The 22,205-nt window shown below is 46.0% G+C and overlaps 1 protein-coding gene across 8 annotated transcripts in view; it reads left to right on the forward strand.

Moving 5' to 3' along the window:
• Window positions 1–22,205, forward strand: part of ERG (ETS transcription factor ERG) — a 250,674-nt gene that overhangs the window by 180,148 nt on the left and 48,321 nt on the right. For all 8 annotated transcript variants that reach the window (XM_074325300.1, XM_019730325.2, XM_074325312.1 and 5 more), the window contains one exon: window positions 7,583–7,800. In XM_074325300.1, the coding sequence (XP_074181401.1) occupies window positions 7,583–7,800 (218 nt within the window). The remainder of the gene's footprint in view (window positions 1–7,582; window positions 7,801–22,205) is intronic.

Consider the following 22,205-nt stretch of genomic DNA (forward strand, 5'->3'; position numbering starts at 1 on the left):
CTATTAACATCACTTACACATTGTTTCTCGTGTTGTTTTTTTTAAACCACTTTATTAAGCCTTGATTGACATACAGAAAACTGGACATATTTGATGTATACAGGATGAGTTTGGAGATAAGAATGAAACAAATGCCATAAACACCTCCATCCCCTCTGAAAGTTGACTTTTCCTCTCCCTATTTACTTTATTTATTTTTTGTGCTAAGAACACAGCATAACATCTAGCCTCTTAGCAAATGTTTAGCTACACAATACAGGGCTGGTAACCACAGCACAATGCTGAACTGTGATCTCTAGGATTTACTCATCTTGTATATCTGAAACCTTGTACGCTTGATGGGCTAAATAGTCCCATCTCATTCTCCTTGCCAGTGTTTCAAAGAATGTCCTGAATAGCACTGAGCGAGTAAACGAGAGTTGTTTTAAAATTATGTTTGTTGGGCTTCTGATTCCTCAAGGCTCGTTTAAATCTAAGTTTCATTATCTGGAGCATAACTTTGCTGGAAACTTTTTCTACAAAGCTCCAGTCTTCTATAATATTTGTAGAATTTCTGCTTCCCCACTGCATGCTTCTCTCCTCACTTGGGGAAAGTTCATTTTCTGGTAAGCCTTATTTATTTATTTTTTTCATATGTTCCCTAGCTCTGTAGATTCCCTCAATAACGTGCTCTGTGATCATATGATGGCAGATATATTGCCAATGGCAGTTCGCTTCCAAATCCCCGATCGCTGGCTGCACAACCCATTCCTCGCAAGTACGCAGCCCCTTGATTTAGCCACGAACATGTGATGCTAGGAAGCTATTGTGATGCTGGGAGGCTCCTGCCCTGAAAATGCTTGCATTTTAATAAAGGCGGGAGTAGGGGGAGAAGTATGTGAGCAAAGAAATTCTAGGGGCTGGCCACACCTATTGCAGAGCCAAGGAGAAATCCCGTGAGTTCAGAGGGGGGACTCAATTGACAGCCAGGGGGGACCCAGCGGCAGCTCTGACTGGACATGCTGAGGCCAAGGAGCACACCTTCTAGGATGAGAAAGGAAGACACAAGTAAAGGCGAAAAGGGAAGAATTCAGGTTCTCTATAGCATTTAGGCAACATCTGCCCTAGTGGATATGCTAACAGATAAGGAATATGGACAGGTCATCTAAAGTGCCGTCATAATAAAGATAATAAGGATAGAGAGATAGGTATGTATGTGTATATGTGTGCCTGTGTGTGTATGTGTGTATGCATGCCTGCAAGCATATATGTGAACGTATATATGTATGTATGCGTGCGTATATGTATACGTGTGTACGCACATACATGTGTGTATAACACACGCATATATGTGTATGCACCTCCACACCCGTCCTGGGATTCACTCTGTTAGCCCTGGGCTGGACTGGAGTTGCAAACTTCTTTGGCACTGAAGGGATATCACATTGGGGAAATACGCTCTTTAGATGGACTTCATTTGCCTACGTACATTTTTCCTTTGAGGTTAATCCAAGATTTTTTATGTTTTTGAAGGACTAAAATAGCAATGTGTTAAATGAGAAAAACGTGAGTACAAAGCTGGATGCTGTATCTAATATATGATTTTCATGTCTCCTCCACTGAAGAATTAAGAAGAGAAAATAATGTCAAAAATGATTCATGTCCATCTTGCCAAGGCATTTGTAACATAGAGTGTTTGACTTTTTTGGTATTGTGATTATAAAAGACACACCAGTCAGGTGAAGTTTCTGGTCACATGCGACGTGGCTGTATCTGGATACTTAGAATGAAGACTCCTGAGCGATGGGTGGGATGTTGGGTGAATGGTGGAGAGGGCTGGTCTGCCCTCGGTGCGTTGTCTGTCTTGCTTTTTTCTTCTCCAAATGTGATGAAGGGTAGACATTCCAGAAGCATCTCCTGCATGCTCTCTGCCTTGAAGAGAAGCTATAAACAATTGGGTTTGAGACAGCCTAATAAATAGCTTTCCGATATCATTAGGTCTGCAGATGTCCATGAATGGCCGCCAAGTGGCAGTGGCTCTAGCATATTATAAATGGTGTTCCCACTTGCCCTATTTTTCCTGAGTCTTATTTGCTAAGAGAAGTTAGGCATCCATCCACAATGATTGCACCCCAATACATGGCTATTAGTTTGGGCCCAAATAATCTGATGAACCAAAGAAAAGAACAGGTTTGTTCATTTACACCATTACATGAGAAATAGTGAGACGTATCTGGGAGCTATTGCTGCATAGCTTTTAGGCTCCTAGGGGAGCATGTTGTACTTAGAAGGTCCCTTATTGGTTTCCAAAGGATTTTCCACTTACTGTCCTGGTCTTTTAATTCCATCCTAAATCCAGGGCATTTTGGTATTTATTCCCTTACCTTCACCCTTCTCTTCCTTCTATAGCTTCTCTTTCTCAGTGACTCTGTCTCTTCTCTGTGATAACAGCTCTGCTCTTTCCATACCCCTGAGAAGACCAGGAGGAGACGCATTCCTCTTTCTTCTCATGATACCCAGAGAGTGGAGTGCGGCGTCTCCGTCTCCGGGACTGACTCCACTCAGAGACACAGTCCCCGCTTCTATCTCATCCTCCCTGTTCTTATTCCGTTTCTTCTCAACCCTGCCTTCTTCTCCATGGGCAGCAATGACGACTGACCTTACTGTCAGGACTGAATGACCCTAGTTAATAAAATTTGAGATGCCATTGGTTATAAAATGAACCATTACTTTACCTGTCATCGGGAAGAATAAAAGCTGCCAATACACTGACATGTCACTGATTGTAAGATGCGGGTGGCAAGACATAAGATGTAAGGTTTCAGAGCAGGTAAAATGTGAAAAATGCATCTTAAAATCAGTGAAATAGGCTTTAAAACGACACTGCATGCAAAGTGCTTCACAATGTAACCTGGTTTATGATGTGATGGGTCAGCTGTTTATGAGTCCAGAGAAAGTGGCTAAAGTCTCTTACTGATCACAGTGCCAGGATCTCTGTGATGTACCAAGTTCTGCTTGATGACGTGCGAGAGCAATTTAAGGGAGAATTTTGCATTGGGTTGTAATGGGATGAGAGCTGAGAAGACAAGGCAGGCTGTCGGTTTAAGATGACTTGGCCTTCTGAAGCGGGCACCGTGTTGTCATTGCAAGGTCTCCTGCTAGAATTTCTGTGCAGCAGCACGCCCGTGAGCTTAGCATGCTGGTTCCACTTCACTTCTCCATTTGTTTCTCACAACCGTTGGAGGCACATAGGCTTGAGGAAACAGAAGGTTGATTTGAGGGTCCAGTGCTCTGGGCATCTCGTTCTGGACGTCTTCTGAGTGTTTAAAAACCGGGTAAGCATCATGTCCCTCCGTAGGCTTCATGCACTCCAGCTGGGAAAGAGAGCTCATCATGCTTTACGGTGGTCTCGGTTTCAACACTTCACCACGCCCGGATTTTCGTGAAAATTTAAGTATGTTGTGTTCTCTGTATTAGCATTACAATATTTTTCTGAGCCATCGGGCACACGTTAGAGGCAAATCTGAGTCCAGACTCTTCTTTCCTAATGCTTTTACTTGAAATAAAGGATCCTCTCAACACATCCATGTTACTGAAAGGCGTCGGGACCCTGTTGCTGGAAATGGCAGTTGGTGTACAAAGCACAGTCACCTTTATGTTTCTTTTTTTAGTTTTTAGTCTAAGCATTTTGAACCCTTTGTTGTACCCAAATCTAGTTACTTAAAAACAGAAGTGTGTATTAGTCCTACAGTACAAAATAGAATCTCTTTTTGGGTCCTCCCCACTTTCTGGAACGAGCAGTCAACTGTTATCCCATGACCTAAATCCTAAGGGCTGCTCCTCATACGTTGTTGATGTATTCAGTATTCACATGAAATAGTAAACACTGCACGCTGACACAGCGGACCTTTCCGTTTGGGAGCAATTTGCTTAGAATTTACGTGTTTCTCATCAGTGCATAAAAAATGGCATTGGTCGTCTGCCACTTGCCACATCAGACTATCCTAACTTTCCTGGAGCTACAGAAAAAAGCACCCCCACACACCAATCTAAAGTTCAGCTCTTTTTATAGTAACACAGAGGCAGGCATATTAAATTATTAGGCCCCGTTTATGCCAGGTTCTGACTTTTTTGAATTCTCTGTTATAAAGCAGCCAGAGCAGTTCCCAAGTCCTGCAGCTGGCCGGAGGTCCTGGGAGAATATCCTATCCTTGTTAACTAAGGCTTCTGCAGACACCTTTGGCAGGTAGGCAGGTAGGTAGGTGAGATGGCCTCCCACGAGGAGGGACGCCAGGAGGCAGGCAGGCAGAGAAGCAGGAACAGTGCCAGTTAAGCCCAGGAAAAGTCACTTGCAGAGCTGGAATTGAGGGACTCATATGTTCCCGTGACCTAGCCTGCGTTCAGAGTTCTGCTCTGGTTTTAATCCTTCTGCCTAGAGCTTCTCCAGGCTTTGAAGTCCCGGGGGCTGCGGGCGTGAGAGTCCTTAGCAGCAGCCTTTGTCATTCACAGCGAGGCAGAGGGGTGATGAAGCTGGCCTGTAAGGTAGCCAAGTCAGTGGGTGAGCAAACACAGGCTGATGGTGCCCCGGTAGCCATGCTGTCTGCTTTCCTCTCGAGTAGCAGCTCATTTTATTGACCATCCTTGTGAAGCAGGTCTCTGAAAACCATCCTTCAGCTTCTTTTTACACCCCCATTATCAACATGCGTCTCTGTGTGTGATTTTGTTTATTTGTTTGTTTCCTTTTCCTGACCCGTACTTCATCCCAGGTGTTTAACAGTTGTGGTTTAGATAGGGTCATGCTGCAGCAGGCTTTTTGACGGCTTTGTCTTCCCAGGATGTGGACTGTGCTTCATTCGTTTTGAAATGTTTATCCTGAAGCTTCCTCATTTTTAGACTGTTTCTCCTCTAGTGAACAAAAGCAACTTTTGATGTGCTGAATCCTATCACCTTTCTCATTTTTATGCAATATCAACTTGGAGGAGAATTTTAAGATACAAAGAGAAGATGTACTTCCCCTCCCTTTTCTCTAGCTTTCGTAATTTTTTTTCTAAATCGATCTCAATTAACTTTGATTCTTTTCTTTAGAAAACCATGTGCTGAAATAATGCTCTGCCAGATGTGAGAATGGGTTCCTCCCCCTCCAAACACACACGGTGGCCTTGTCTTGCTTCTAATGTTTCGATCCACTTTTAAAATCTTATACTACATTTATTTGGTCATTGGATGTGTTTGCAAGACTATCCTACTTTATCCTGGGGAGATATTAATACTAATACTGTAACATTGTTACTCTTTGTGTTGTGAACGCCACTTTCTTTTTTGTTTATAAGTTAAAAGTAAGTCTTTCTTATATCTAACCTGTTCCTGCCAATTTCTGATATAAATCTCATGGTTATTCATGTTTCTCTTCGTCGGTGAGCCAACGCTAACATTACATAGTATGTTATTCCCCTGGAACCTTGGTGGAGCTACAGGGCCCAGCGAGAAAAGGGGGCAGCCATCCGCCTTGTTTCCTGTTTTGAGTGTGTAAAACCTTGCTCTCCATTGCTGCTACCAGAAAGGATACTCTGTCTTGCAAAAATGATTTAAGAAGCTGTCGTTTTCGTCTTTGTTAATTAGCGTGACAATGCCAAATCCATGATGCCAGTTTTTCTTTTAAACCCACATCTGTGAGTTTAGATTCCTTAGTTTCCTTCCCTCCATTTGCGACCAGAAGACAGAAATGTCACTCAGGTTCCCCTGACACCTACCACGCCTGTTTGCACACATTGAACATCTGAGCTGCTGCCTCGTTTGATGCTGTCTGTTGATGTGCTTGGTGTTACTGTGCATTCAAGATGTTTTCCTTTTTTTTTTTTCTTTCTTGTACCTCATGCTGGCTCTCTGGCTGGCACAACCTTTCCTTTTGTATGCTTTGTGTTCCTGTTGGAACTCCCAGCTTACTCTTTTCTAAAGTATCACAGGGCTATGATTCTAGGAATATTAAAGAAGTCAGAGGTGCTGGGGTGTTACATATACACAAACATGTGGCCACCACTCTGAGAGCCAAAGTGTGGAGTTTGTCCTTTGTCATTGTCCTCCTGACTGGTGCACTGCACAGTTAAGTCCATGCACTTGGGAAGCTGTGAAAGGAGTTGGTCCTTGGGCAGGTGGGGGTGCATGGGGAGCGGCCAGGTACACCCTGGGTTGGGTTTATGAAACTGCATGTGTTCCCTAAAGATTATGATACTTCTGGGAAGGGAGGGAGGTTTCTATCTTAGAAAGGCTGCTTCATAAGGCTCTATTACTAACAGAAGCATCGTTATTTATTTAACTATCAACTCAAAGAATAAGAAGGGAGTGTGACTGTAAACACATATCCCAAATCAGGAAATGTAAGATGGGCTTTGTAGGCTGCAGGGGCAGAGGGAGCAAATGATTGAGCCTAAGGCCCGTTCCATCTCTGATTCCCTGTTGACCTTGCCAGCTCGTGTCAAATTCTGGGCCTTTCTGGGTCTCAGATTTTCTCATTTGGGGAAGTTTGAACTAGACGGTCTCCACAGTCCGCCACTGGCTCCAAGGTTTCCATTTTTAAAAAGTGTGTGACACAGCCAGCGTTTGCTTCTTGCTTGCTGATAGCAATGCTGAAATAAAACTGAGTTTTTGCATGGATTTTTTTTTTCTATTATAGTAACTCAAATTGGATTGTCTCATAGCTACTCTGTGTAGTTGCTGCACAGTGTATCACTCACATTGTTGGAATTTCCAAATCCAATTGGCCTTTGCTGAATTGGCGGTCGAATATAAGCAGAGCCATAGGCCAGCCACTTGTGTGACTTGAAAGGACAGAAGAAGGACGCACCAGTGACAAATTTCTATTTCTTCTTACGAAATCATGCAAAAGAGCACAGATGTCAAAGAAAGTAAGGGGGAGGGGTAAAGAGCTACTCAGGGATCTAGATATTTTAAACATTCTGGTATTTGGAGACATCTGGATAATTCACAGCATTTTTTGTTGTTGTTGTTTCATTTATCATCCAGATGTTCACCATCATGGAAGCACTACTTGAAACTCCATTTCGGCTCATAACTTAGAAGTGGAAAAACTCGTATCTTTGTATGTTTGTCCTTTGGTGCTCCCTTTCCCCCTCATCTTCTTCTAAGTACCTCTATCCTTGAAATCTCCCGGGAATGTGGCGATTCCACCAGATGCGTAGGTGTGAGCCGTCACATTTCTTTTTTTAATCTTTATGGCCATTCTGTACTCTGTCTGCTTGAATTATAGATTGCATTTGTCAAATAATGACACATGCAATTGGGTGTCTTCTAAGATCTTTGAAATTCAACTTCCTCGAGTTGAGATTAAAGTGAGTATTATCTGCACTGCTCCAGTCAAGCCTGGGGTGTTTGGAGACCCGCGTAAAAGTTTCCCTAGGCCAGCCAGTTCCAACGCGTATGGTCTGGAGGCAAGGAAACCAGCAACGTTTCTCTTTTGAAAGGTAGAAATGGAGGCCATAAAACGACCTAAACTGTGGTCCCAGTGAGAAACGGCTCTAAAGGCAGCAACTCTCTGAAACATACCTGTCCTTCGAGTGCTCTGACTTGTGTTTCTTTGGGCATCCAGGAAGCGCTCTCAGTTGTCAGTGAGGACCAGTCGTTGTTTGAGTGTGCCTACGGAACGCCACAGCTGGCCAAGACGGACATGACTGCGTCCTCCTCCGGCGACTATGGACAGACATCCAAGATGAGCCCACGCGTCCCTCAGCAGGACTGGTTGTCTCAACCCCCAGCCAGGGTCACTATCAAGATGGAATGTAACCCTAACCAGGTGAACGGCTCAAGGTAAGGGGACCCCTGACTCGTGATGTTCCTGGTATGCCTGCCCCTTGTAAAGGCCACGTGGAAATGTGTCATGCTTTTCCCACGGTCCTTTCAGAAAGGGAGGCCATTGCACAGTTACATTGGGCACGCTGAGAAAATGTGTTCTTCAATGGTTTGTGTTGAGGATAGAGGTTGTAAAACTGGTGGTATATGTACTGAGAACTCGCTTTGAAAACGTGGTGTTCAATTCAGTTTTCCAGGCGCAAGGGCTCTGGGGGAGGGGCGTCGTGCACACAAAAGGCAGAATTCATCTCGGAGGTTTTTATAGTCTGGAAAACAATGTTGTCTTATGTTTTTATGGAGGGCAAGTGTCAGCTAGTAGCCAGGCTGTGTAGTGTACGTCCAAGCCACATGCCTTTGCAAATGGGTCCACTTTGTCTTATGTCCTCTACCCCGACCCACCCACCCCTCTTCCCTCCTCCGCCTTTTCTCTTAATGTGTGATGCTTCTTCTCGTCTTTACTCTTTATTTACACTTAAAACCAGGCTCCTGTGTTTCCCATACTCATTCACGTTTCTGAGATTGTCATGATGCTGCTGCTGTCACACAGAATCCAGTGTCAAATGCAGAATGATCCTGGACCCTCAAAAACATTTCACTGGATGCAGTTTTGAATCATAAAGTTGGTTTCAATTATGATGTACTACCTCATATGTATTCAGGAAGAATATAAAATTTCAGGACGAAGAAAGGATAATTTCTTTTAAATGTTGCATGATCTGACATCGAGTCATAAAAATAGCTCACACTTTCTAGCGCTTTACTCTGTACAAAGCTCTTTTATACCCAGTGCCCTGTGAATTCTCCAAGCAGCCCTGTGAAGGGTGCTTGTGCCCATTTGATGGATGAGGAAACTGAGGTGCAAGCTTTTTCTGGGTAAACCAAGCTCATCACTTAAAGGGACTCAGAATCTGGATTCAAATCAAGGGTGTCTGACTCCGCATCCAGTATGTTTTCTACTCTGTTGCAGCTATAATAGGCCCTTTTTGCTACACATATATTTTAATGCTCAATACATTTTTTATAAGTGTTATGTTTTATAAGTGCTGGAAACCATTGCATCAACTTTTAGTGCAGCGCTGATGAAGGTGCCAAGTCACAGCACCTCAGAGGGAACGTCACCAGTGCTGCTGAACGTGCCAAACCAGGAGATGGGAGATGCCAGAACTTTCCTCAGCTCTGAGAAGTCAGTTTGCTTCTGTGCATTTGGTTTCTTTTTGATAACTCTGATGCTGAATATTGCTATGACATGGGTCCTTTCAGTGGAATTTAAGCCAAGGCAGGCCTGTCTTGGTCTTCATCAAGAGATTAATTCCCAGACTTCTGAAAAGGCCCCCGGTAGGAAATGCAACCCTAGGACCCGGGATACCAGAGTCCCAGGTAGTTATTCATTGCATATAAATATATAACAAGTAAATCCTGTCCATATGATAGAGTATTTCCACTGATCAATAACTATATATATTTGTGAGACTTAGAAGAATGCCGTATAATCATGGTCTAAAGAATGCAATAGTGTTTATGTAGAAGAATGGTTAGCTGTGTGGCTAACCCTGGATCATTGAATGGGTTCTAGTTTGATGGAGTCATGTGATCCCATATACGCCAGGATAGTCATGGTGGGAACACTAAGGGCAAGAGGCATTACTAAAGCTTTCTTCTTCTAATGCTACTGTCTACCTGCAGGGAATACATGGGGGTGCATGTGTGAGTATGTGTGTGTGTGTATGTGTGTGTGTGGGAGAGAGAGAGAGAGAGAGAGAGAGAGAGAGAGAGAGAGAACACACTTCGGGCAAAGGGCACTGAGATGATTTCCAGCTGGCAACAGCCGAGTGAGCCGTGCCCTGGCCCTTATTTCCAGAGTCTGGCCTTGGGCCAGCTCGAGGAAGGCCAGTCTGGATTTAGCAAACCTCAGAAAGGAGACTCAGTGAGGAGATGGGAACAGTGATGCCGAAACAAAACTTTCTCTTGTTCTCACTGTGCTAATCCTGAATTTAAAAAGAAGGAGAAGGAGAGGCAGGAGGAGGAGAAGGAGAGGGGAAGGAGCCTGCTGTCTTGTGGGAACAGTGCGAATACCGGTTCCTTTGACATGGGCCTGTGCATGCCTTCAGCAGCTGACAACCACCCGCCCACTTGGCCCGGCTGTGGGGCAGTCTTCCCAGCCTGAGGGGTTATTACAGGGACTCCAGATGGCAACTTGGAGTAACCATGACTCTGGCCAATGGGTTTGGGTCCTCAAGAAAGATACAGAATCCCAGGCAGCCTCTCCCATGTTCCTCAGCCCCAGACCTGGGAAGGGTCATTGGTGGTTCCTCCCTTAGACTGGTGAAAAGACGGGGGCTCAGCGGAGGGTCTCTTTCCTGGGAAATAAAATCATTTTTGGAGCAACTGGACAGTTTTCTTGCAAGGGAACAATGGAAACGTTAGTACCCTCCCCTCTCAGGCCCTCACAGAATCCTAGGATTGCTCAGGATGCCCCATAATAGGATTTTTAAAGGCAATTCCAGTTTTTGAAGCGAACTATGACGGGTTTTGGTGGCGGGTACCTCGAGGACTCAATCACGTCTTCTTGTCATCTGTCTGTCACCTGGCAGGGCCTGTCCATGAAGAGAACTCAGCTGACTCCTAATACCTTTGGTCGGGGTCCATCCATGTGCTGGAAAATGGCGGGCCTGGTGGGAAATGGGGAGGGAGGGAGCACATTCACTTCAGGAACCCCTCAAGCTTTGTGGAATTGAGCTGTGATCCAGATGTCAGCTGGTCACCAGGTGTCATAATTCTCCTCCCCGGAGAACATTCTGGGGAGACTGGAGCGTGGCACACTTTACTTCTCTTTGTGGAAGAGAAGGGTACAGTGCTGTGTCCGTCTATCCCGGAGCTCAGCATGTCTGCTGGAGCTGGGTGTGGGGCCTGGCCTGCTGTGTCAGTCCAGACTTTCCAGAGAAACAGAACCAATAGCATACTTATTTAACAGATTTGTTTTAAGGAATCAGCTCACACAGTTGTGGAGGTTGGGAAGTCTGAGATCTGCAGGGCATGCCGGCAAGCTGGAAACTGAGGCAGGAGTTTCCACAGTCTACGCCACAGTCTTAAGGCAGAATTGCTTCTTCCTCAGGGAAATCTCAGATTTTGCTCCTTAGACCTTCAACTGATTAGACGCAGCTCACCCACAGTGTCATGGATAATCACCTTTACTGAACGTCCGTGGATCATAGATGTTGACCACACCTATGAAATTCCTTCCCAGCAGCACCTCGATTAACACTGGGTGTGGTGGCCCGGCAAGTGGACACAGGAAACTGATGGCACCTGTTGCTGCGGCCTCCATGGTCAGTGTTTGGTAGAGCCATTCCTTTCAGACCTCCAAACCAGTGTTCCCTGGGCTAGTCGCTTCCCGGTAGCGGAAGGGAATGGAAGAGGGGTCGTTCATCAGATCCGTGGTTTGCTGGGACTACTTCGGCCATGAGCTTCCAGAGTATTGAAAGGTGGGGTGTGAGGCAGAGCTGCTCTTCAGAACCCAACAGGCTGCCTGATGGGTGAGGAGGAAGGGAGAGCCCACATTCATCAGTGGAGCTAAGGCTCACATTGTGTAGAAGATCGGGAGAGGCCCCCAGGTACACTGAGGGCTGCTGTGGATTGATCAAACCTGCAGACTTTGCCAGCTCTGCATGATCTTTACCCCTGTCACATCCAGCTCCATAAAAGTGGATGTGGACATGCATTCACTCTGTTTTCAATATGGAGACTTCGAACGGGCACCTGGCTTTACGAGCTCTGACTGAGGTGCCAGGGGTGGAGGTAGGGGTCATGGGGATGGGGAGGGGCTCACAACAGAGACACTGCAGAGGAGGGGGTGGTTCTCCTCCCCATGAGGACCAGGGCAGGGATGCAGCTCCCAAATGCCCCACCTCCCTGCACCCTCCCCGAGCCTGCTGCCGCCTCACCTCCTACCCAGAAGTCCCCGGCCAGATGTGCTAAGGAGTTAGGGGCTGGAACAAGGAAAGAAGTCCATCTCCCGGTGTCCAGCCAAGTAGCTTCTTCTAATTGTCCTTGCTTATGTATAGGGGGCTTTCATGCAGCACACATGCCTCTCAAAGTCAAGTTCAAGGGGAGTTTACGTAAGTCAAAAATTGGACTTTGGCTGGAACACGTGGGCTGTTCCCACTGTGGTCCGTCATTGCTCTTTTGCAGACGCCACCGCGGGAAGGGCAATCTCTGCAGCGTGCTTCTTGCCAGACATGCCCAAGCTCCTTCCACATAGAATACCATCCTTGGGAATGGCGTTTGTCTGTCCCTATCCGTCTGTGACCCTTGGAGGAAAAGGACAAGTGTTTTGGGAGGAGGGAAGAACTTAGTTCCCGACCCAGTGGTGGAATTCTCCAAAACCTCAGCCCTCCCATGCTCACAGCTTCTGAAATGAAATACAAGGGGTGAAACGAGGTCTGTTGCCATTATAATGGAACTCTATAAAAAATAATAAAGGGAAACCGGAGAGAAAGCAACCAGCACCTCATGAGCCAATGGGGGAGTCACTGCAGGCTCACCTTGGCACAGTTCTTGCTGACACTAAAGTAACGGCACGTTGTGTAGACACGGGACATCATTTCCCAGCTTCAGTGGTCTCCCCTGCCTTTCCCCTTTCTTTACTCCCGCCTCACACACACAAAACCGCCAGTGTTCACACAATGGAGGAGTGTCAGTGTGCAGCCAGACTGGACCCAGCTGTCCTTCTGTGGACATAGAGGGCCCTGTGGACACTCAGCCCTGCCTGGCTTCTAGCGAGGTACCTGCTGCTGCCTTCATTTGATGTGGTTCCTAGGGCTGAAGCCACTGCAGACCGGTGGGATAGGGCAGGAAACACACACACGCGCACACACGCACACGCACACTCGGATACACACACTCATATACACACACACACACTCACACACTCGGATGCACATACACACTCATACATTCAGATACACACACACACACACACACACGCACGCACACACAGCCCACAACCAGATTGCCTTCCAGCAGCAGGCAGGCAGTGCCAGGTGCATAGCAGGTGGCTTTCCCTCTGTCTGAGTACCCGTCTCTGAGATTCAGCCTAAGCTCAGGCAGGTGTCTTTGGGCATCTCCCTCCCCCTCCCCCAGGCGATGACCAGTCCTTGCAGCCCACCTCCACATAGTGGTAGCTCCACGTTGTTCCCTCCGGAGGCTCATTGCCCCTAAACTTAATAAATGTGTGGGCCCTGCTGTGACTCCTACCCCGGCCGTCTCCAGACCACCTACAGTCATGAGCTTACTGTGTGGTTCTGTTGGGGGAGGGCTCCCCTGGAGCGGTGGTTCTCACAGTGGCGCCCCAGGAACAGTGGGATGAGCACCACCTGGGAGCTTGTTAGAGATGCAGATTCCCAGGCCCCACCCTGGACCTGCTGAATCAGACCATGCTCTGGATGGAGCCCCGCACTCTGTGTTTTAACGAGCCCTCCAGGGTGTTCCAGTGCTCACTGGTCTGAGAACCGCTGCTCTGTTGCAAATCCAGGGAGATAAAAGTGAGAGTCCTCAGCAGCGGGTGAAGGTGTCCTGTAGAGGGAACGGTCTGGGAGAAAACAGTGTTAGAGGAGGGCTGTTGCCAGGGAGTCTGGCTGCCTCCTTGGCCTCACACCACTGGGGCTTTGCCTGTGCAGCGCGAGATGACGTTATGGGGCCCAGTTCTGTGTGGTCTGAGGAGATTTATTGTGTGGCGGGTGGCGGGGATGACTCCAGCCTGTGGTCGGCTAGCAAGACGCTTTTGATGTAATTAAAAAGGATGCCACCTGCAGTGTGATGAAGAGGATAGAAAAGACAGGTTACCTGATGGGTCTGCCTTGGCATCAGACATGCTGATTTTGCATGGATTCATTCATTCATTCATTCATTCATTCATTCATTCATTCAGCAAATATTTGTTGAGCACCTGCCATGTGCAGTCACTGTTCTAGGTGCTTCACAGCCACAAAACATACAAAAAACATTCCGCTTAAGTTCACTTTCTGATGGGCAAGATAGTCATTAAATGAGGTTAACTAGTTAAAATATATAGCGGAATAGATCATGGTAAATGTTAAGAAGGAAAAAAAAGGCAGGGAAAGGGGTGGCATTTCTAGATAGGCTGGCTTGAGAACATCACCTCTGAGAAAGTGACATTTGAATAAGGCCCCAAAGGCAGTGAGGGAGGCCCCACAGTTAGGCAGCAGAAGAATATTCCAGGCAAAGGGGACGGTGAGTGCCAAGGCCTGAGGTCAGCCTGAAGTGTCAGAGGACGACTATGGCTGATATTTAGTGATCAAGGTGAAGAACACTAGGAGACGAGGCTGAGACATCCCGGGGCCAGTGAGGGCCTGGGACCCTTCCTCTGAGCAAAGGAGGGATGTGAAGTGACAGATTTAGCAGGATCTCCCCTGCGGGAATTCAGACAAGGGATGGTCATGCATAAAAGTGGGAGTAATGGTGGGGTGGGGAGAGCTGCTCAAATTCTGGCCGTCTTTTAATGGTAGATCTGTATGGTCTGTTGACGGGTTGGAACTGGGGCGTGAGGAAGAGGGAAGTAACGATGAGCCCAGGCTTGGGGGCTGTGCCCCAGGTGAGGTGTGGACACGTCACAACTGGGGATCCCCCTGAGATTCGCGCCCCGGCCCCCCTCAGCATGGCTCACACACTGGGGACGTGCACTTAGCTCTGACAAGCACCAGGCAAATGGGGAGGCTCTTGCCTCCTTGTCTGAGTTCAGAGGATCATGATTCTTTAAACTGGCGGTTCTCAAGCCCGGTGATTCTGCCCCTAGGGGACATTTGTCAAGGTCTGCAGACACGTTGTCGTTGTCACAGCTGGGGGCCATTCCTGGCATCTAGTGGGTGCAGGCAAGGTATGATGCCCAACAGCCTAAACGCTGGATAGCGTCTCCCCTCCAAAGGAGTGATCTGGCCCCAAATGTCAGTCGTGTTGCAGCTGAGAAACCCTGTGTTAAACCAACATTTACTTGTGTTTCTTCTGCTTCATGCACTGAGTTAGCTGCTGTGAAGATGGGTTATGAGAAGCTCCTGGTCCATCAAAGGTGTAAACGATGCTGTGAGATGTCTGACGAATTCAAGGACAGAGGGGTGTCCAGGGCCCAGCCACAGCGGGGAGGGAGGACGTGACTCACTGCACCTAGGCAGGGAACAAAGACTCTGCAAGGACTCATATCAAACAGGATTTCTACAACACATTGTGATTTATTTACATACAATATATCATCCAAGTTCCTCATGAAATCTATGAGATGACATTGTGACTCTACCCATTATACAGATGAAGACCACTGAGGTTCCAAAAGTTTTCGTACCCTGCTCTACCTATCACAAGCCACAGGACTGCAGGCCTGAGCTCCTCCTTTCTCCCTCAGGGCCCGTCCTAAAGCTACACACCTTTTCTGTGCTGGCTGGAACTGCAGAGTTTCCTCCAGGTGACGAACAGGGAGTGTGTTCTGCCTCTTATCTTCTGAGAGGCATTAAACGCAACACTGGCCCTAGTTGATTTTTTGTATATATTACGTGTTTCAAAAAAAAATTTACTTTCACCTCATTTTATTTTATTACAGCAGGTCAATTTAGCTGCGCTCACCTTTACATTGCCTTCACGAGGTGTCTCCACACTAAACCACCTTTTAAAAATAATAAGTGTGATGAAGAGACCCGCAATCTGAGCACACCAGCAGCTCAGTAAATACTTGTTAGGCTGAACTTAAAAATAAAAATTCTTGATTTTAGGATGGAGGCTTTTCAAGTACCCCATTTGTCCTTGTGTTGGAAGGGGTGCTGTGCCCAGCTACCACCGACCGAGTGGAATCTTGGCTGAAGGTCGTTTAACATCAGGTTCTCATTTTCCGTGGGCCACTCAGTATTTGCTATTTGAAAGTGGTGTGCTAGGACCAGCCTCTCTGTAGGACCAGCCTTTCTACTTGACTCACTGAGATTTGACTTCATGTGTATTTTTCTTACAGTTTCTATAAGACTTTATTTTAGGACAAATGCACAACTATGATCGTGTTTGCTCCTCCCTGCCTCAGGGTTCTGAATCAGATTGGCATGAACCAGGTCTCCTAGTGGAGCTCGGCCACCTTCCAAGCTGTGGGTGGCACAGGGTGGGAGACTTGCACACCGGTGGTTTTTCTGAACTGCAACAGTGAGGTCTCATGAGTAATACTCATCCTACGTGTGAAGGCCCTTGTGTCTTCACAGAGGTCAGCGCGTTGGGCTGAGATGTGGGTTGAGAGAGCCTCACTCAGGAAGAAGTTAGGTAGGGAGGCAGATGACCTGCTATTGCATCTCTCTGTCTGCCTTTGCTGTCTCTTAGGATGGCAACTGGTGGGAGCCATTTTATAGCAGAAGACAGCCCAGGAGCTGTGCTGTTGGCTAGCACGCCAGAGAATTCCATCGGGTCACGGTGGGTGCAGACAGTGGACACGGGGCGGGGCTGCTTTGGCACTTTGTGTCTTGAAAGGGAAATCATTTTGGTTAACCAGGATTTACATAGCCTGTTTACATAAAAACCCAAAGCATCATAATGGCTAGTGGGCTGATGTCTTTCCTCCCTAAGAAAGGAAAGTGTGTCGAGCAAAAATCAATCAATCAATCAATCAATCAATCAATCAATCAATAAAAGGTCTCACAAGAGAGAAAAGATGCCTCATCTCATCTTTATCATGTAACTGTTTATACAGATCTTATTCTATAGAAGGTTTTATTCCCAAATGATGAATCTCAAAAGGAGGCATTGACCCGCCCCCCTCCCCCCCGCCCCCTCCCCCGCCGTTTTCAAGATCTAAATGTGCAATGGTCTTGCGATGATACCCATTCTCAGCTGTAAAGAGCAATAGATACAAAAATATGAATTTCCCCAGGGAAACTTCCAGTACCTTTTAGGGACAAAGAACTCACTGTTGGTGAGCTGGTGGTGACTTTTTAATTAATTTAGTCTTCAGCTGCTTCGAAGAAGGGGAAAGGGAACAGGGCTGGTGGGAAGAGACTGAAATTCCAGGTGTAAGAGAGAAAATTTAGTTTGGGTGAAAGTCACACACAGCTGTGAAGACAAACGTCCACAGTTTCTGTGTGAGCCTGGCGAGCCCCCACCGCTGCCCCAGCCATGGGGGCTGAAGCTTTTCCACTGCCTCTGATTCAGAAATAAAACAGACCCACAAATTACCCCGGGGCCCTCCAGACAATCCCCTCCTTGTCTGGGATCCTAAAAATACCCTTTGTGGTGATTTACCTCCGTTCATGCTGTGAAACTTGATTAGGAGTTTGTTCGGTCAAGTAGGACTAAGTATGTGCTGTTAGGATTCTTAGGAAGAAAACCAGGTGAGAAGGGAATTTTTTGTGTTGAGATCTGAGACGGGCCTGGAATGCCTGCCCCGTGGCCTCCCGCTGGGTCCTCTCACGGAACTGACCTCTCTGGGCAACTGCGATCGAGTTGCCAAAGAAAACCTTGGTTTTTCTCCCCTGTAGCTTCATCACCAAAGTTCTTCTTGACATGAAACTACCTAATAAACTAAAGAATATTCGGGCAGACGGTGACATTCTGATAAGACTGCCTGGAAGTCAACATTAGCATGTTACCCACATAAAATCAGGGGTGATGTGGATGGGGTGTTGGGGGCAGAGTACATGGAGTGGGGGACAGAGGCTGTAGCCACTCACCTGCAGGCTCTATGATGATCCCCAGCACCTGGGACAGACAGTGCCTGGCATAGAGACATGCGCCATAAATGTCCAACAAAGGAGTGAATGGAGGTGGCCGAGCAGCACCTATGGAGTGTGCGTGTGTCTGACCATGCTCTTGGCCAAGGAGGGGCTTCGGTCGCATGAGGCCAGCGTGGACTTGTAGGTGGGGCAGATCACAGGAGAGAGGACGCTGTGGAGGGAAAGCTCGGGAATACCCCCCCTCTCCCCAGCATGTGATGGAGAGCCAGGCAGTGGAGAATTGTCTCCAAGTACAAGAGGAACTCAGGAACAGGAAGGAGGACGGGTCTTGAACAGTGGGTAGATTTTCTACAGGATTAGCGGCTTTGCCTCTACCACTAGGTGAAGAAGTTATGTTGATGTCCCACATTTTGACTTGCCTTGAACTTTTCTCTAAGGCCTGAGTGCCTGTGCTAACTAGTATTCTGAACTAGTTAGGATGAATCGCCGATTTGATGAGGCTGGGAACTCCAGGCTGTCACTGGGCTGCCTTCAGTGACATTCTAGGATAAACGAGGTTCACTTACACTGGGCACAGGGGACAGTACAAGGCCAAGGCTCCAGCCTTGTCAAGCTGATGGCCACATCTGTGCCACTTCACTGCAGGCGCTTTCCATGATGGAATCTGCCTGCCTTGCCATAAGGAGACTGATGTGAGAGAAACCAACGTCAGATGCCAAATTTATTTTGTTTTTCAAAAACCAAAGCCCTAATTTTAATTTCTTGGTACTTTTTTCACAGGCACATTACTCCTTTAAAAAAAAGAAAGAAAGGTATTATGTATGGGAACAGCTAAAGGAAGCCTTTGTCTTGGGCTTGTTCCACTAAATCTGAAAAACTTGGGCTGGTCCAGCTTCTGTTCTGCCCCTCATCTCTCTCTTTTCTGAGGCCCATGATCCGACTTAGGTTCTTTCCCGCTCTGACCGCTTAGCACGGGAACCTCTCTTCTAGTGAACGTGGGCCTGGCCCGGCCTGTGATCCATGCAGAGTGTGCGCCTTGCTAAACACTGCAGGAACGCTTGGGGGAGAAGCATATGCCATTCACCTGGAACTTGGGGGGCCGCCCCTTTTTTTAAGGAGACTTATCCAAGTTCATATGCAGGTCCAAATGAATGTTGCTCTGCTTTTGCTGAGTAGGCTGCCCCGACTCAGTTCCCATCTGTACCCCTCTCTCCATGCCTGTCTTCAGGGCTGCTCTCAGGACATGCTTTTGAAAGTACCCCATAGTGATGAAGCCGAGTCTTCTGAGGGTCCATTCGACTACGTTCTATGTCTGCGAAAGAGACTACTCATGTGGAGCTGCAGGTGGGCACCCGTAGTGTGCTGGTCAAGTACTTGGACTCAGGACTCCAGTGTCCTAGGTTCAAATCCCTGTTCCTCCACTGCTGGTGGTGTGACCTTGATCCTGACCTGTATCCAGCCTCTCTGTGCTTCACCTCTAACATTGCTGTGGCAGGTATTGACCTTGGGATGTTGTGTGGTCGAAAGGAATGCTAACAGCCAACCCATAGCACTCAGCATGTGCTAGGCAGCATTTTAAATGCTTTACCCACGTATTTACTATCACGTAAATACCTGAAAAGAGTTTGGAACTGTCCCTAGCATGAGTGAACAGTCAAATTCTGGACAGAAAATGAACCAAATAAGGTCTGTGAATATGTGTGTTAGATGCTCTCAGAGGCACATTTGAGCTTAAAACATAGAAATTAGAAGACTGTGGACACTGGAATTTATAGCATTCCATCTCTCAAGATCTTTTCTTTTCTTTTTTAATGATTCATTTACTTTTTTTACATTTCTTCACTGATCACACGGCTGGCCAGTTCTTTCCAAAAGCAAGAAATAACGCACACAGAGGGCTGGCTGAGGACACTCAGTCTCTTGGTTTCTATTGGCAAAGCAGCTGAGAGCTGTGTGCTTGGAGCAGCCTGCTTTGTCATCAGCCCCTCCTGGCACTGTGTGAAATGTTCTTACGTCTGGGATGGATGCTGGGGAGGATATCACTTCATGAATCCAGGAGTTCTCTTCAGGAGAAGCCACGAGAGAAACTTCTCCCAAGTCTCAGCCCAGGAAAAGCTTTGCTTCTTCTGAATGACTGATTTGTTTTTATCTTTTTGACACCTTGCATTCTGACAGGATATACTTCCTTCTTTGTTTTGGCTAGTAGGAAGCTCAGGGATAAAATAATGTCCTACTTCTAGCAACTATAACTAGTAAGCTTACTCAGTGTGCTCATTTTATGTTTTGATTAATTACTTTTCTACCCTTGTATGCCATTCACTTCCATTCCTTTGATTTGTTTAGGTTATTATTTTATCTTGTATGCATTTTTATAATCCATCACAAACTTCACATAGTTTGAGAAAGGGTAGGGGAATCAAATATATTAAAAACCACCACAGAGAAGAAAACAATAGAATCTCCTTTTTAGAAATACGTTACATAGCTAAACAGTGGTTCATCAAGAAGATTCTGGAGCCTCCTGCCTGGGAGCTTAGGAATGGGGCTTCTCCCAGCCGTCGGAGTCTGTAACCCGAGGAGAACCTGATTGTGTTTGGCAACATGTCTGCTTCTCGATTTAAATTTAGTAAACCTCACAGTTTATTTGATAGTTTTTGCTATGCCCTTTTACCATTAATTCAGAATAGTAGTACCGTGTTGCCCCAAAAATAAGACCTAGCCAGACAATCAGCTCTAATGCGTCTTTTGGAGCAAAAATTAATATAAGACCTGGTATTATATTTATATTTATTATATTATATTATATTATATTATATTATATTATATTATATTATATTATATTATATTGGCATATATCATATCATATCATATCATAAAGACCCAATCTTATAGTAAAATAAAACCGGGTCTTATACTAATTTTTGCTCCAAAAGATGCATGAGAGCTGATGGTCCAGTTAGGTCGTATTTTCGGGGAAACGCGGTCTGTTTTAAGAAGTCAGTGCTCGTGTTCTCAACTCACCTGAACGTCCCCAAATACTATTTAAGAGTGATTAGTTAATCTAGGTTCACCAGGACAACTTAACTAGGCATGCGTCTCCAGTTAACAGGAGAAGGGCACCAGCACCCCATCATTTTCATCAGGAAGATTGAGGGGTCGTTCTACACTGTTTCAGTATCCCTTAGAGTGGTCACAGTTATGCCCAAATGCCGTGGAGACCTGTGGGTCTCCAGGGGTGTCGCTGAGTACTACGCCCAAGTGTTTGGCACCCCCCCCGTACAATGCCTTTCTGGAATTCTTCATTCTGAACTAGCCTTCCCTCTTGGGCAGCCCCCACCCAGTGTGGAATTTCTCCTTCTGTGAACAGAGAGAAGCAGCTGTCTTCCCAGCCCCGGTGCCCTCTCACTGGTGCCACACAGCGTATGACTATTCAAGACCAAGTGTTTTGTGGGTTACAAGTGGAAACCCAGACCCAAAAACATGAACTTAAGAATATGGTTAAGATACAATAATTGTTTTGTTTGTTGTATTTTGTGGTGGTAGGAGCACTTAACATGAGATCTACCCTTTTGTAACAAAATTTTAAGTGTGCAATACATTACCGTTGAGCAAAGAGACAGTGTCATACAGCAGGTCTCTAAAGCTTTTTTCATCTAGCGGGACTGAAACTTGATTCTTGTTGATTAGAAACTCCCTATGTCCCCCTCCCCACACCCCCCTGAAACCACCATTTGGGTCTCTGAAATGGGCAAGTTTAGATACCTTATATAAGTGCAGTCATGTAGTGTTTGTCTTTCTGTAACTGGCTTATTTCATTAGTATAAGGTCCTCCAGGTTCATCTATATATTACAGAACTTCCTTCTTTTTAGGGAGAGTACTATTCCATTGTATGCATACACCATATTTTCTCTATCCTTTCATCCATCCATGGACATTTAGGTTGTTTCCACATCTTGACTATTGTGACTAGTACTGTAATGCACATAAGCATGCTAATATCTCTTAGAAATCCCGATTTCAATTCTTTGGATAAATATGCTTAAGTTGGATTGCTGGATCATATAGTTATTCATTAAAAAAAAATGTCAAGGAACCTCCATACTGTTTTCCATTGCAGCTATACCATTTTGTATCCCCACCAGCAGTATGCAAGGGTTTCAATTTCTCCACATCCTCACCAATACTTGTTATCATTTGTTTTTTGTACTAGCCATCCTGACAGGTGTGAGGTGATATAGCTCATTGTGGTTTTGATTTGCATCATAATTTTTGTGTGCCCTTCAAAAAAAGAATCTCTGAGACAAATACCTTGAACCATGCTTGTTTGCAATAAACTTATGCCCCAAACAATCAGACAGAGATATTTCCTACTCACCAAATGATTATCCATCCATTGAGCCAGCGTCTAATAAATTGTCTTAGAATTTTCACAGAAACTGCCAGCAAACACCCATGTGCATAGTAAGAATACAGTACTTACAGAGATGTTCTTCACATTTTCATTTTAAAAGCAATGCTTTGGAAATAAGTCAGACAGAAAAAGCAGAGAACCGTATGATTTCACTGATATGTGGTATATGAACCACAAACAACAAAAGAACAAGACAAACAAATGAGAAACAAAAACTCATAGACACAGACAATAGTTTAGTGGT

Source organism: Rhinolophus sinicus, linkage group LG01, assembly GCF_036562045.2.
Source record: "Rhinolophus sinicus isolate RSC01 linkage group LG01, ASM3656204v1, whole genome shotgun sequence".
Taxonomy (NCBI): Eukaryota; Metazoa; Chordata; class Mammalia; order Chiroptera; family Rhinolophidae; genus Rhinolophus; species Rhinolophus sinicus.